Source organism: Clavelina lepadiformis, chromosome 3, assembly GCF_947623445.1.
Source record: "Clavelina lepadiformis chromosome 3, kaClaLepa1.1, whole genome shotgun sequence".
Classification (NCBI taxonomy): Eukaryota; Metazoa; Chordata; class Ascidiacea; order Aplousobranchia; family Clavelinidae; genus Clavelina; species Clavelina lepadiformis.
This window is the reverse complement of record NC_135242.1, coordinates 5,160,124-5,172,547: the sequence shown is the minus strand read 5'-3', so window position 1 is coordinate 5,172,547 and position 12,424 is coordinate 5,160,124. Positions and strand designations below refer to the sequence as shown.

General features: G+C 36.6%; 2 protein-coding genes across 4 annotated transcripts; both read right to left on the bottom strand.

Moving 5' to 3' along the window:
- Positions 1-6,448, bottom strand: LOC143450294 (adhesion G protein-coupled receptor L2-like). 2 transcript variants are annotated; one of them, XM_076950772.1, is made up of 15 exons: positions 6,065-6,448; positions 5,703-5,893; positions 4,712-4,991; positions 4,576-4,610; positions 4,278-4,433; positions 3,965-4,159; positions 3,534-3,728; positions 3,299-3,391; positions 3,043-3,177; positions 2,814-2,923; positions 2,127-2,321; positions 1,860-2,017; positions 1,507-1,667; positions 694-867; positions 1-593 (listed from the first exon to the last, which is right to left on the bottom strand). In XM_076950772.1, exons 1-15 carry the CDS (start codon positions 6,132-6,134, stop codon positions 366-368), a joined length of 2,376 nt encoding a protein of 791 aa, XP_076806887.1. In that variant the 5' UTR covers positions 6,135-6,448; the 3' UTR covers positions 1-365. The 2 variants fall into 2 exon arrangements, with proteins under 2 accessions (XP_076806887.1, XP_076806888.1); XM_076950773.1 differs by having other exon boundaries at positions 4,281-4,433; positions 6,065-6,442.
- Positions 6,449-6,612: 164 nt separating this feature from the next.
- Positions 6,613-8,764, bottom strand: LOC143450295 (WD repeat-containing protein 18-like). 2 transcript variants are annotated; one of them, XM_076950774.1, is made up of 2 exons: positions 8,497-8,764; positions 6,613-8,053 (listed from the first exon to the last, which is right to left on the bottom strand). In XM_076950774.1, exon 2 carries the CDS (start codon positions 8,037-8,039, stop codon positions 6,750-6,752), a length of 1,290 nt encoding a protein of 429 aa, XP_076806889.1. In that variant the 5' UTR covers positions 8,040-8,053; positions 8,497-8,764; the 3' UTR covers positions 6,613-6,749. The 2 variants fall into 2 exon arrangements, with proteins under 2 accessions (XP_076806889.1, XP_076806890.1); XM_076950775.1 differs by having other exon boundaries at positions 8,524-8,764.
- Positions 8,765-12,424: the final 3,660 nt, after the last annotated feature.

Sequence of the window (12,424 nt, the reverse complement as noted above, 5' to 3'; positions counted from 1 at the left end):
TGGCACAAAAAGTAAACTTGTCATCACAAACAAGTGATCATTAAGGTAAAATGAACTAAATTCCATAGAACTGTGAACTTTCTTTAAAATATCGGCCTACACCGCTGACCTTGACACCATACGTTGATCACCCACTAATTTTTATATTTTAAGAGCATGATGTGTAGAAGCTGATAAAAAGGTTTGCAAGCAAATAGTGCAAAACGTTATGGAATAAAGTAAGCTATAAAGCAAACTGTCGTAACAAATGCAAAATACATCTAAAAATATAAAATCTCCAAATCGCTTTCCGTATCCTCTTATCTCCTCTATACGTTGTATTTGCGTAAAGCTAAAGCAAGCTTTTACTCCATTCCAGTTTCCACTTAATGCTTGCTTTCCCTGACACTGACGTTCGATGATGAACGACCGTTCGACAACCTCCGCGATCGAGCGCGCAACATGAGACTGTCGTTGGTCTGAAAAAAACTTTGTATTCCTTCGACGTTATTTTTGCGAAAGCAGCAACTCCGAAAGAAATCGGAGACAGCGTTTACCCACATACGTCTTGTTCTTACAGGCCGCACGCAGAACAAGTAGAATGTGATGATTCCCTAAAAACATGAAAGGAAACTAATCTTTTTCAATTTGAAATATTAATCAAATCAAATGAAAAACACGAACTTCAGGGAAAAGATCGCGATTTTGTTATACCTGTGTGGCGATCAAAACTGAAAACAAGTACGTCACAGGTTCAACTAATACGGAACTATAAGCAAGTAACTCCATAGGTATTGCCAGTATCCAGACCAGACCGAGCATGAAACCAATCGCAATTGCCCTGGACACGTTTTCAGCGGTAGTTTGATCCATTCTGGTGGACTGCACCTACAGAAGTAAGTAATGCACTACACAATATCCTGTCTATGCAGTGATAATTATCTAAGAAAAAAACAATAAATAAAACTTTAAGTCCTTTTTAATAGGTGATGCTGTAGAGCAGTGTTTCTCAAACTTTTTGCGATCGCGTACCACTCATTCGTTTTTTTGCTACACTGCGTACCACCTGGCTCCTGAATGACTTATTTTACTCAAATGTACCGGTATTTATTAGTTATTACCGTTATTACTATACCATAACACCAATGAATAGCAAGAAAACACAATTTAATTTGATAGAAGCAACTGTTTCTTCTGCACAAGCTTGTCTATCCGGGGCAACACATTACTCACAGCACATCGAAAATCATGTTCAGCGGTACGCGGTACCACTTAAAAAGCTCTCGCGTACCACAGTTTGAGAACCACTGCTGTAGAGTGTAGAGTGTTACAAGATTTTTTTACATAAGTTTATGGAGTTTAGAGTTAAAGGCTTGGTTACACTGAACGGTCTGAGATTTTAATGCTCAAGTTATGCCGAATGCATGTACTAATATGCTTAAGCTATCAATTGTACAAAAACAGTTTGAATGTATACAAATGAAGAACGCATTGCACGTAACCTTAACGAAACTAAACGCTACTGACCTTTTGACGGCCACAAGTGATAGCCCGTAAAACATAAATGTATACGAAAATATTTATTCCGAGTAATATTCCTCCCTCGGCCAAAAATCCAAAGTAAAGAGAATACTTTGTTAACCAGCAGTAGTAGTTGCTGACGTAACTTGAATTGAACAGCATGCTATCTGGGAAAAAGAAAAAGAAAATTTTAGCGCTTGCTTGTTTAACTCTATTATACTTGAATGGTCGGAGAAATCCGTCATGTAAAAGACCCTATTTCGAGACAAAAAAAAAACACGTAAGCTACTAGTGATTACAGCCAGGACATTTCATCACAAACATAGGGTTATGTCCATAGGCTACCATTAGCACCTTACCTGACGATCTCACAAAGGTATCCACGGGAAGACGATCATAATATCCTACTGTTAAGCCAACATTCATTGCCACAATGACAAACGGAATGAGATAGGAGACAATCCACAAATGTAAAAAGAAATTCTTTCCCAGAGTTTTCATTTTACACACAAATAACCTGTATCATAATATCACGTCAAAGCAATTGCATGACCGAAATGAAACTGCCCGGGTTCACGTCTCTCTACAGTCTACACAATTTCGCCACAAGCAGCAAATTAACTTACAAATACATTGTGTACGCTTCCATTGATGTCCAAAACCAACCAGCAAGGAAAAAGTAGTGACTCAGAATAGTAGCCACCAAACAAGGTATTTCAGCGTCAGTCTGATCAGAGCCAATGATGAAAATAAAATAAGCAATTCCGTAACAGAAGCATAGATTGATGTGAATAGGACCGGGTTTCGATCTTCTCAACTCACTGAAATACAAATGCAGATTGCATCCAGCCAGTCATATCTTTGTCCCTAAGCTTGCCGTTAACTTGCATCACTCATCACGGTCTATAAAACTGTGATGGACAACAACATTGCCTGTAATTCAGTTTGATACTTGAAACAAGTTTGATACTGAGTTTCTAAATTTATTAAAACATGAACTAGTTTAAGTTGTTTTAAACCATCAGATCTGGAAAAATCGGCCGAACTGCATTATTTTCAGCAAAACAGAGAAGTAACAACAATCTGAAACTGCGCAGTTTTGAACAAAATCAAACTATTTTATGGATGTATGCCGTATCAGACTATATGAGAAGACAGAATGTTTACCTTACAAATGAAACACGTTTCTGAAATTTTAACTCAATCGATGCTATATTTCCTTAGTACTGTATTCCAGAAATAAATTATAAAATTTTGTGCGTGTACCCAGAAAATCTAATCTAAAAAAACTGCAAATATTTGAGAGCACGTACCTAAATGCACTGTAAATTAGAACTGTAAGAAAAAATCCGATGCATGAAATTGATCCGATGATCTTATTGAAGGCGTTGAAAAGTGTATAAACCGGTCTCCGAACAATTTGCTAAAATATTGGCAAAATGAAAGCAACAGTTCATTAGAGTTTTTTACATCATTATGCCTACATTGTAAACATTATGCCAGAAACAGATTTCATATCACTTCAAATCAATGCCAACTTACTACTAGAATGGCAAAATTAGTTAAATGGTTGCATGAACATATCGGTGGGTTTGTATTAGCGGACAAGTAGCAACCTTGACCTGACCAAGCAGATATGGAGAAGTTCCAAGCAACGCACTGAATGTATCGAATTTTCTATAAGCAACAAAAGAATGTTTACAGAGAAACACAGCAAACAAAACACACCACTTTATATATCGGTGATTATAACATATTTAAACTTATTCTTCTCATGCAGTAATATAATCGGCGTCACCTCTTTTGAATGTCGCTCCGGTAGAGCAATGGAATATGTCACAGGGTTTCTTAAACTTGTGTGTTCCTGTCCATTAATTTGTGCTAAGATTATCTGTGAGTGACAAGGCAAAGTGCTACTTACCTATATTTGTAAAAACTTTGAACGGAGAAGAAAATGTTTCTCCTCACACGAACAAATCAACCAACACAAATATGCTGATAATAAAGTCATAGCCTACTTATACAGCACTTACTTGCGATACATTAAATTCCGAAGGAAAGAGCAGACTGTCTTTGTATCTCAAGAAGGATAGACGTGTTTTGTTTTTTCTGCTTGTGCTGTCCAAACGGTTAATGGCGGATTGCGGTATCGTTATATATACAGCAGCGTCATCAGTAGTACGAAAGGTGATGAAATTTGTTGTTCTTCCCTCTTCTATAAGTTGCACCTGGAAAAGTACCTCCTATAAAGTCTGTTTAACAAAGAAATGAGCTTATGCCGAAGGAATCAGAAAGCAAAATCTTTCAAGCTTGTATCGCAATACTGACCAAATGAAAATTGCCAGAAAATTATATTCCGCAGACCAAAACGTCATGCATGCTGTATATGCAATCTAATTGCTATATAATCCCAATACGCATTACTTTGAAACGTTAAGTGTAAAGTAAGCTTTACAGCAGTTACCTCGGCGAGAAAAGATCGAGTTGAAAAACGTGCAATTCTTTCGGTTTCATTGAAAACAACGCGGTAGAGAAATCTTTCCAGGACTTTTGCAATATTTTCCCGATTATGCACGGAAACAGTTTGTAAGTGGTCTTCTATGAAATCGTGTTGGATTTGTGACGCCTGCAGAACGTTTTTTACTGTATCGTGCGAAACCTGAAAAAGTATAATTAACTATGAAATAGGTTATTTGCCATAAAGCATGTCATAAAAACAAGGTCGTATGACATACAAATACTGTAATGAAAAGTTTATGAACTACAAGAGGAAACACTACTTCGACATCTGTGTCTCTCTCAGACAATTTCATCAGAATATGAGTTCCTTGAAACAGTTGTGAGTAGTTGAGAGGTTTCTCATAAAACACGTCGAGAACAGAGGCTGAGAATTTTTCTAGGGTATGTGTAGTTAAGGAATGATTTGAATTTATCTGTAAATCGAACATTTTTTGTACGTTAAGTTTTGCATAACAAAGAATTAAAAAACCAATCTATAGGTGGAATTTACCGCCCACTGACATTAGAAAACAAAATACACAGCACATTAAGTTAGGGCAAAATATGGAAACCTACCAAATCTTCAATATGCTCAAAAGTATTCTGGTTTCCTACAAAAATAATGACACACAACTTATATAAAAAACGAGCTGGCGCTGGATGTTTGCTTCAAATCGAATAAATAACAATATACTTTAATTGCCGTAATTACCTCTGTGTTCACAGACAGTGATTTCTATGTAGGCGCTGTTTTCACAGGCTCGGTTTTGCCATGACCAAACACAAGATTGTGAACAAACTCGAGTAACGACAGCGCAGTTAAAATCCGGCCTGTTATTCGGAAAATGATGCGCCCAGTTTGTATAATTTGCCACAGCATTGTCGTAATGGCGCCATTGCGGTGAGCAGTGGGTTTCTCTGGGTCCTGGAGTTGAATTAATCACATCCTTATATTCTCGCGTTGTGCCAAGCCAAAAGCTTGAAGTGTTTTCCTAAAAGACGATATTCTATTACAAACGTGGCCAAGGTGGTTTCAAATTATTACCACACAATCTCGGCGACATCGAAAAATTATGAACAAATTCAAAGCGAGTTGCAACTGCTAAAATAAGTTAACCTCAACCCAAAAAGTGTTTTGTTAAAGTAAACATTGGCAAGTAGGCCTATATTGGATGAAATATAATTTTTCAACAATAGGCCTATTTAGTTATTAAGCAATGACGCCTACTGCTAAACATTCATATGAACTATTTTCTGTTCTGGCATAAAATGCCTTCTTTATTTTCTTTGCTGAAATTATCCGTTTTTTAAAAAATTCCTGTATGAATTAAGCTACATTCTATTTATTTCCTGTTTGGACACTTACAGTTTACGTTGCTAATTTTTCTGTGACTGTTTATGTTAGGAAAATTCTAATTTGATTGCAGTTTTACAGTGTGCTAATTTGCGATACATTTTCGGCATTAACTACCTAATCACTAAATATTGTTAAAACACTCTTACTCTGGTAAGTTTAACTTTTTTGATTTAAGGTCAACTTGCTGTAACATTTGTCCCTCACTAAGCCGAACACAATAACGTCACCTACAAACAGTAGGTTATACTGCCAAACCTCCAAAAATCCATTGGCTATTAATATAAACTAAGATATAAAGATAAAACTTTTGGAATACAGAATCTAATTTTACAATCATCACACTTACGTTTGATAACTTGTTTCCAGCATATTGATATGCTCGAAAAGCTTCAGTCAAATCGGACGTATCTTTCCCACGACTACGCAATGTTATGAGATTGGTAAAGTTTGTTTCTTCACAGACATTAACGGCAGCCGAATGGGACCCGGTAAAATTGATAAAGCCGTATTGCACAGTACCCTGTCGATTCCAAGTGACTGCAAAATATCAACTTCGATTGTTTCAGGTTAATTTTAGGCTTGCCTAGAATTTTTACTACAGTGCAGAAACAAGTTATTCTTTGTAATAGCTAAACTAATGCCTCGGCATGGTATTTAAATTAGATACATTTATCTTATTAGGCTTCGCCATTTAACACCAAAACCTACCCCAAATACTTGCAATTACAGGGGAAAATGTTGCTATGACCAAGAAACGTAGACCCATGACTGATTTCATATCAAGTTATTAAGCAGGATTCTCTTCGTAACCCTAACTTGCATCATAAACTTTCGGCTTGTAATGATTATGAGCTGAATCGTCGATCTGTTGTCTAGCAAGAATCGCGTCTGGTACCTTTTTCATCGTGGTTTGAATAAACGGGCTTGACTATTCTTGTATGTCCAGGTTCAAAATGCGTGAAAAGTTTGCATAAGAGTATAAATGCTCTCTGTAGGCACTTTAGAGTACGCATTCGTTTCAACTGGAGCTAAGCCTACAAAGTTTCTCCTACTAGGTTTAGCATCGGCTCGAAAATCCTCTTACTCAAATTACCCATTCATGACATGGACAATAGCAAGTTGATTGGTTATGAGTAACGCCTTGTACGGTTTGGCAACCTCTGTTAGATTTAGTTACTGAGCGGTTCATGGCAAAAGTGTTCTGTATTTTCAATACTGCTGTGCTCTTTACTGTTAAAATAAAATTAAACCACCAATTAATTATGTACAAGTTGTTCAGCCATACTGTCTGAAACTAAAACAGAAAAAGTGATACAAGATAAGCAACACTTTCAAGAAAATGATTTCAAACAACATTCAGCAAAAGAGTTGTTAATATGTTATTTCCACAAAATCACTTCGGTAAGACTTTTTCCATCACAAAATTGTACAAGTTTTCATTTTCTTTTTGTAATACATGCACTTGATTAGAAAGTTGCTGCAGTTTATTTCTGGAATCGTCAACTGCTGAAAATTGTTTCCTAGAAATATTTTTTAAAATCACTGGGCTGAAAGGTTTTGTACAGACAGTTGATTGTTTTGATGCCACAAACTTGGCATTCAATCTGCATCTCTGCACAGATTTCTCATCAGATTTATTCACAGACATCGCATGAGAGAGTTTGGGAAAGGCAAACCAAGATTTCGAAGTTGCTGACGATAGAGTTGAAGATGGAATGGTCAGCAGTAAATTACTTACCGGTCCTTCGAAATGAAGAACTTTAGTATATTGCATATTGGCATTCCATATTTTAACCGTGCAGTCTGCTGATCCTGACACAATGACGGAAGCATCACAATTACACACTAAGGAGGAAACACTCCCGCTGTGTGCATTAAAATAATCAATGCCTTTACTTTCCTGATAACTTTCGTTTACAGAAGTCGCCATGATGTCATGGTGTTTTTCTGGAGAAGTAGCTAAATTAAACAAGCCTATACACCCGTTTGCACCTCCAACAAATAGCATGGATTCTGCATGGTCCACACACATTGCTGTAGCTTCAAAATCAAATACCAGTGACCGCAACATACTGCCTAAAAAAATGTCATAAATTTTAACCGTTTTATCAGACGATCCGGTGTAAATTCGAGAATTTCCAAATCCAGCCGTGCTGCACGTGATGCAATTAACAGCCAGACTGTGACCAGTCCAACAAAGAAAAGGTTGTTTTTGCTGAACATGGTCTGTATTTATCATATCTGCCACATCCCAAACAGCTACCATCCCATCCTTACCAGAAGATATCAAAAATCCTGAATCACTGGTGAACGACAAGGAAGTAACATCTAGGTAATGCCGGAACAAAATAGCCAATAAATCCCCATCTGTGACGTCCCAAAGAAACACTTTTTCACCAATAGCAGCGGCAAGGTAATCTCCACTTGGGCTCGATGTTAAATAATTTGGAACACCGGGTACTGCAACCTTCAGTGGCTGTTGGACACGTCTATTCATCTCAAACACATTCAACACAGCCTTTTTTGGCAAAGCAGATATGAGTACTTCTTGTTTTATTTGACATAATGTTTTTGAAGAGGATGCTCCCCCTTTGAAATGAGAAATAGTTTCACCGGTTTTCAAATTCACAGCATTTATATTATAAGGTTTGCCCGAGTCATCAGTAACAAAAAGCACTTCCATATTGTTGAACACACCTGTTCAAAAAATATAAGCAAGAATAAGATAAAAACATTATTCTGAATTAGCAGCTGTCGAACAATAACAAACTGATAGTTGTGACATGCTGTTCCCATTTAGCATAATTTACATGATTTTTATTTATGCATACCAAGTACAGCAATATTGTTGTCTGCGATTAACTGTAACTTCAGACATCACAAATGACAACAAACTAGCATGTGTTTAATTTCAGTGATATATAGAGTTCAGAATTAGCCCTGTCTGCCAAGAGTCAGTACACTATATAGTAGCTACAATTCAAAGTAAAATAATGTTTTATTTTTTTTGTAATTATAGGCATGTTACACATCTTTTTGTTGAAATGTTTTGTAAAAATAGCACACAGAGGTAAACACCACATGATTTTCTTTACAGAACAAAAAAAAACAATTCTGAAACATTTTGCCTTTAAACTTACAATGGTAAGCACTTCAAGGGCAAATACCTCTTAAAGTCCATCTGAACTTCCTTTATAAGCATGCATAAGCATTGAGACATGTTTGGATAAAGTCAACAATTCAAAATCTATGTTTAATATGACAATATCTATACCTTGACATGTAATATCAATATAGAAAAGGCTTATGAATCATTGTACTGGGCTTATGTGCAAACTATTAAGAAATTTTATTCTGTGACTTGGCTTCTAACCTTGTAAAGAAAATTTGGTTAAAACTGGAAGTTATTTTTGTTTTCAAAATAAACTTCCATTTTTTGCAATATATCGGTTTTAAGCTTGTTGAGATTCCATACAAGATTACCAGTAGGCCTATGTCTGTATGTTTACAATTAAATAAAACTTGTTTTAGTTTTTGGACGCTGCTGGCAACATATGCATGTCATCATGATCGTGGCCAAAGCAAAATGCATTAAATTGTAGTTAGGCCAAATTTGACAGAGATCAAATTTTCACAAACAAATTGAGTCCGCACTCAATCATATTACGGATCTCATTTACTTCTGCACTCCCATATCTTAATTAATTATTGAGGAATTATTACGTCATAATTTATTTTAATTTCTTTTCCTATTTATATTACCTCATAACTCTTTATCATGACAATTCTTCAAGTAGTCAAGTCGAAGTGAACAAGTATAAAAGACCCCGTTTATATGCCGGAGGCTTCTGCACCAAACTTTTGGTGCAGCACAAGCTTTGGTGTTAGATTTATTGACGCATTTATCATGCGTACGGTGTGCAAAGACGCAAATTTTGGCGTGACAATGTGCACTGAAACCTTAAATCTTTGTTTTTTTTTATTATTAATCGGCGTGAAGGTAAAGGAGTTCAGCATGCACGTTGAGTGATAAATCGCGTGCGTTTGGGTGCCACACTTTCCACTATGCTGATCTTCTAGGTATATGAGATGTTAAGCGTCAAAGCCCAATGGTCTGCATGACTTAATCTTACGTCCCTGTCCATCTAGGCCTATCACCCATTCCATACCAAAGTTCCCTTGCTCATCTCAGTCTAAAGTTAATAAAAATAAAACAATAAAATTCCGATCTCCTTAGACGGAATTCCCAGTATGGAATGTAAGTTTTTTGTGCATCGGACAGCGTAATTTTCAAAGACTGGTGTGCACCATTACGCAACAAAAACTGTGCACCGGCATGCGCGAGTGTGCACCAGATGTCTCTATTTTGGAATTAGTTAGCTTAGAAAGTAGCTCTTTTGATCCATTTTGTGCATCAGATTGCAACGTTCGGGCATGTCCGGTGAACAACGCTTTCTTTCCATACAGGCTTTAGATTCGTTCGTTAGTACCATATTGGCTCAAAGTAACTCAGATTCGGCGGCGACTCAATGTCCACAACCCACATGTTTTCTGTTATTGTGGATGAAATTCATAGAAATCTCACGAAGATTTACTAATAATTTGGAAACTTTTGTCATCGATTTTGATACTTTTGTTTGCTCTCTGGCAAATGACAAAACAATGTAATACTAATACAATATATTATTACAGTGCCATGTATTATAAAATAATATTAGTTCGTTACAGTACCATTTATGGTATTGTATGATCGCGTCGGGCGTTCATCGAATGTGTCAATACTTGGCTTCAATCCCTCAAATTGGGCACCGAAATGTCTGATTTTAAAGTCGCTTCTCGACTCCCTCAGTTTACACAAAGCTCTGCGACCAGTGTGCGCAGTGAGCAACTGCAGTGGAACTCGAACCCCCGTTAACGACCACCCTGAAACGCAACAACTTCAAAACAGCAGGGAATATCTTGTTATTACAATGTACAACATTCTGTTACGCCAACGCGGCCATTCCGGTATCAATACCGTGACCGCAATAAATTGACTCATTGAAACCAGCCTAACACGACCATTAATCCATTATTATGTTAAAATTTGCAAACTTTTTAACTTGCAATTGTTAAATCTGTGATAATATTATGAATTAATGTAATATAAGATTGTGTACGACATAGAATTCTCATCTATCGAATCAGCGAAGCATAACACTGCGTGACATAATCGATTGCTTCCCGGTTATTGTGCGTGCAGTACGAGTTATCAGTTATCACTTATCACTCTTATCAGTCTCTTCTTGCTATTACGTACAACGCCGCAACATGTCTTTATGCTGTTGCTGTGTCAATGTTTTATTTAAATGTAATCGTTCAAAGAAGCTTCAATATAATCAGAATATACAGTTGTCATGGTGAACAATTAATTCTAAAATTAAGAAAAGCAGAACAACGACCTTGAGGCTCATTTATCATCGAGAATAATAACATTTCAACCGACAAACGTTGTAGTGATTTGGTCGCCCTTACAGGATAAGGTACGACATACAACCATTTCATTACAAATCATAACTAAGTATTTGCAGCTATGCTATAGGCCTAAGCACCTAGGACTGTATTTTAGCGATTGCTTGTGCGTGCGTGTGCGTAAACATACCAGTAGCACATGGCAATGCCATACTGCAAATGGATTTGCAGCCACAGTTCTATGTTTTTCAAGACTTTTTAAATGGATTTAATATGTGTAAAAGATATGAAATCGTTTCTGAAAGAGAAAGACACTGTCCATTTTTCTAGCTTCCGAGTACGACATTCAACATTTACATTAAAACTAATGTCTATTAAAGAGTTTTTATAGTAGAAAGTGAACAATCGCGCATCGCCTTTTCTAAATATGCTGCGTAATAACGCCTAATATTACGTAGGTAATTGAATGCGTGTACCGCTTGTCTCAAAAACAGCAGAATAACAGAATCACGCTTTATAGAGTCTTGTGTACAAATGTGATGTCATACGTTGGGACAAAATTCACTAACGGGAACACTTCACTGTAGTCCCGCGGGTTGTCGACTTAGCTTTTGAGGCCGGGGTGGACACGCCCATCGAGAAATCAGATAAACTAAAACTACTGAAGATAACGGCGGCGCTACACGTTTCAAAGCTCATCGGATACGTTAGTAACTTTACAGCTCTTGAATACACTACAGACAAACATACTTATAAATTACGAGACACAAAAAACTGCTAATGCAATATACGGCATATATTATATATTATATAATATACAGCAATATTCGTGCGATGTCTTGTTCTGACACAGAAGCGATATCTTCCACTTCAGTAAAAAGGAATATATTTTTCATAATTAATTCATATTTGGACTTAATTTTCAATGAATTGTGTCATGAATAACCAAAACAAAGGACCAAAAAGTTTGCTGTTTTTAGGAAATATTACTTAAAATTCACTAACAATTTTTTTCTTAATGAGCCTAAGCGGCTAAGGCTAACATAACATTTTTTATTTCCAAAATTTCAAAACAATGTTCAACTGCATAATTGCATAAAAAATTTAATTATGCTGTACACCTTTCAGATGGAAGGAGTTTATTTATTTTCGTAGTCTTAGAACTGTTGCATTTTCAGTTTCACTCACTCCTTGGTCTCACACATCCCCTGCATTGTGAACGTAACCAAGTACTTTGTGAAACATTATCGTTAGGGGGCGATAAAAGGTTGTTTTTTTTAGGCAATTAACTTTTTCCTTCAACAAAACGGGCATCAACCAGAAGGTTATGCAACGATGCGCGCGGCAGACGTGGTTGAGTTTCCACGCGTTAGGAGTTTTTGCGCTTTTGGAAATGTTTAGAATACTGTATATTGGCTCTACATTGAGAGGTTTTCGGTAGTTGGACATCGCTTAGCGAATTCAGTTACGTCCATTGCTGGTTGTCAGCTTATGGTTAGTGTTGACCCCACGTTTGTATAATGCAGACTGTCTTTGGATACAAAAATATTAAATGTTAACACGTATAGGTTAAAATACGTGCAGTTCAGCATTAAAACTTTACGTGTTGGATGTGCG

Bases quoted from the DNA above. Each gene is read 5' to 3' on its own strand.
- LOC143450295 (XM_076950774.1), bottom strand. From the start codon at position 8,039: ATGGAAGTGCTTTTTGTTACTGATGACTCGGGCAAACCTTATAATATA.
- LOC143450294 (XM_076950772.1), bottom strand. From the start codon at position 6,134: ATGAAATCAGTCATGGGTCTACGTTTCTTGGTCATAGCAACATTTTCC. The intron at 4,611-4,711 runs GTAATTACGGCA...TTATTTTTGTAG, and splicing joins CACTGTCTGTGAACACAGAG to GAAACCAGAATACTTTTGAG. The intron at 4,160-4,277 runs GTGTTTCCTCTT...ATACTTTTTCAG, and splicing joins GAGACACAGATGTCGAAGTA to GTTTCGCACGATACAGTAAA.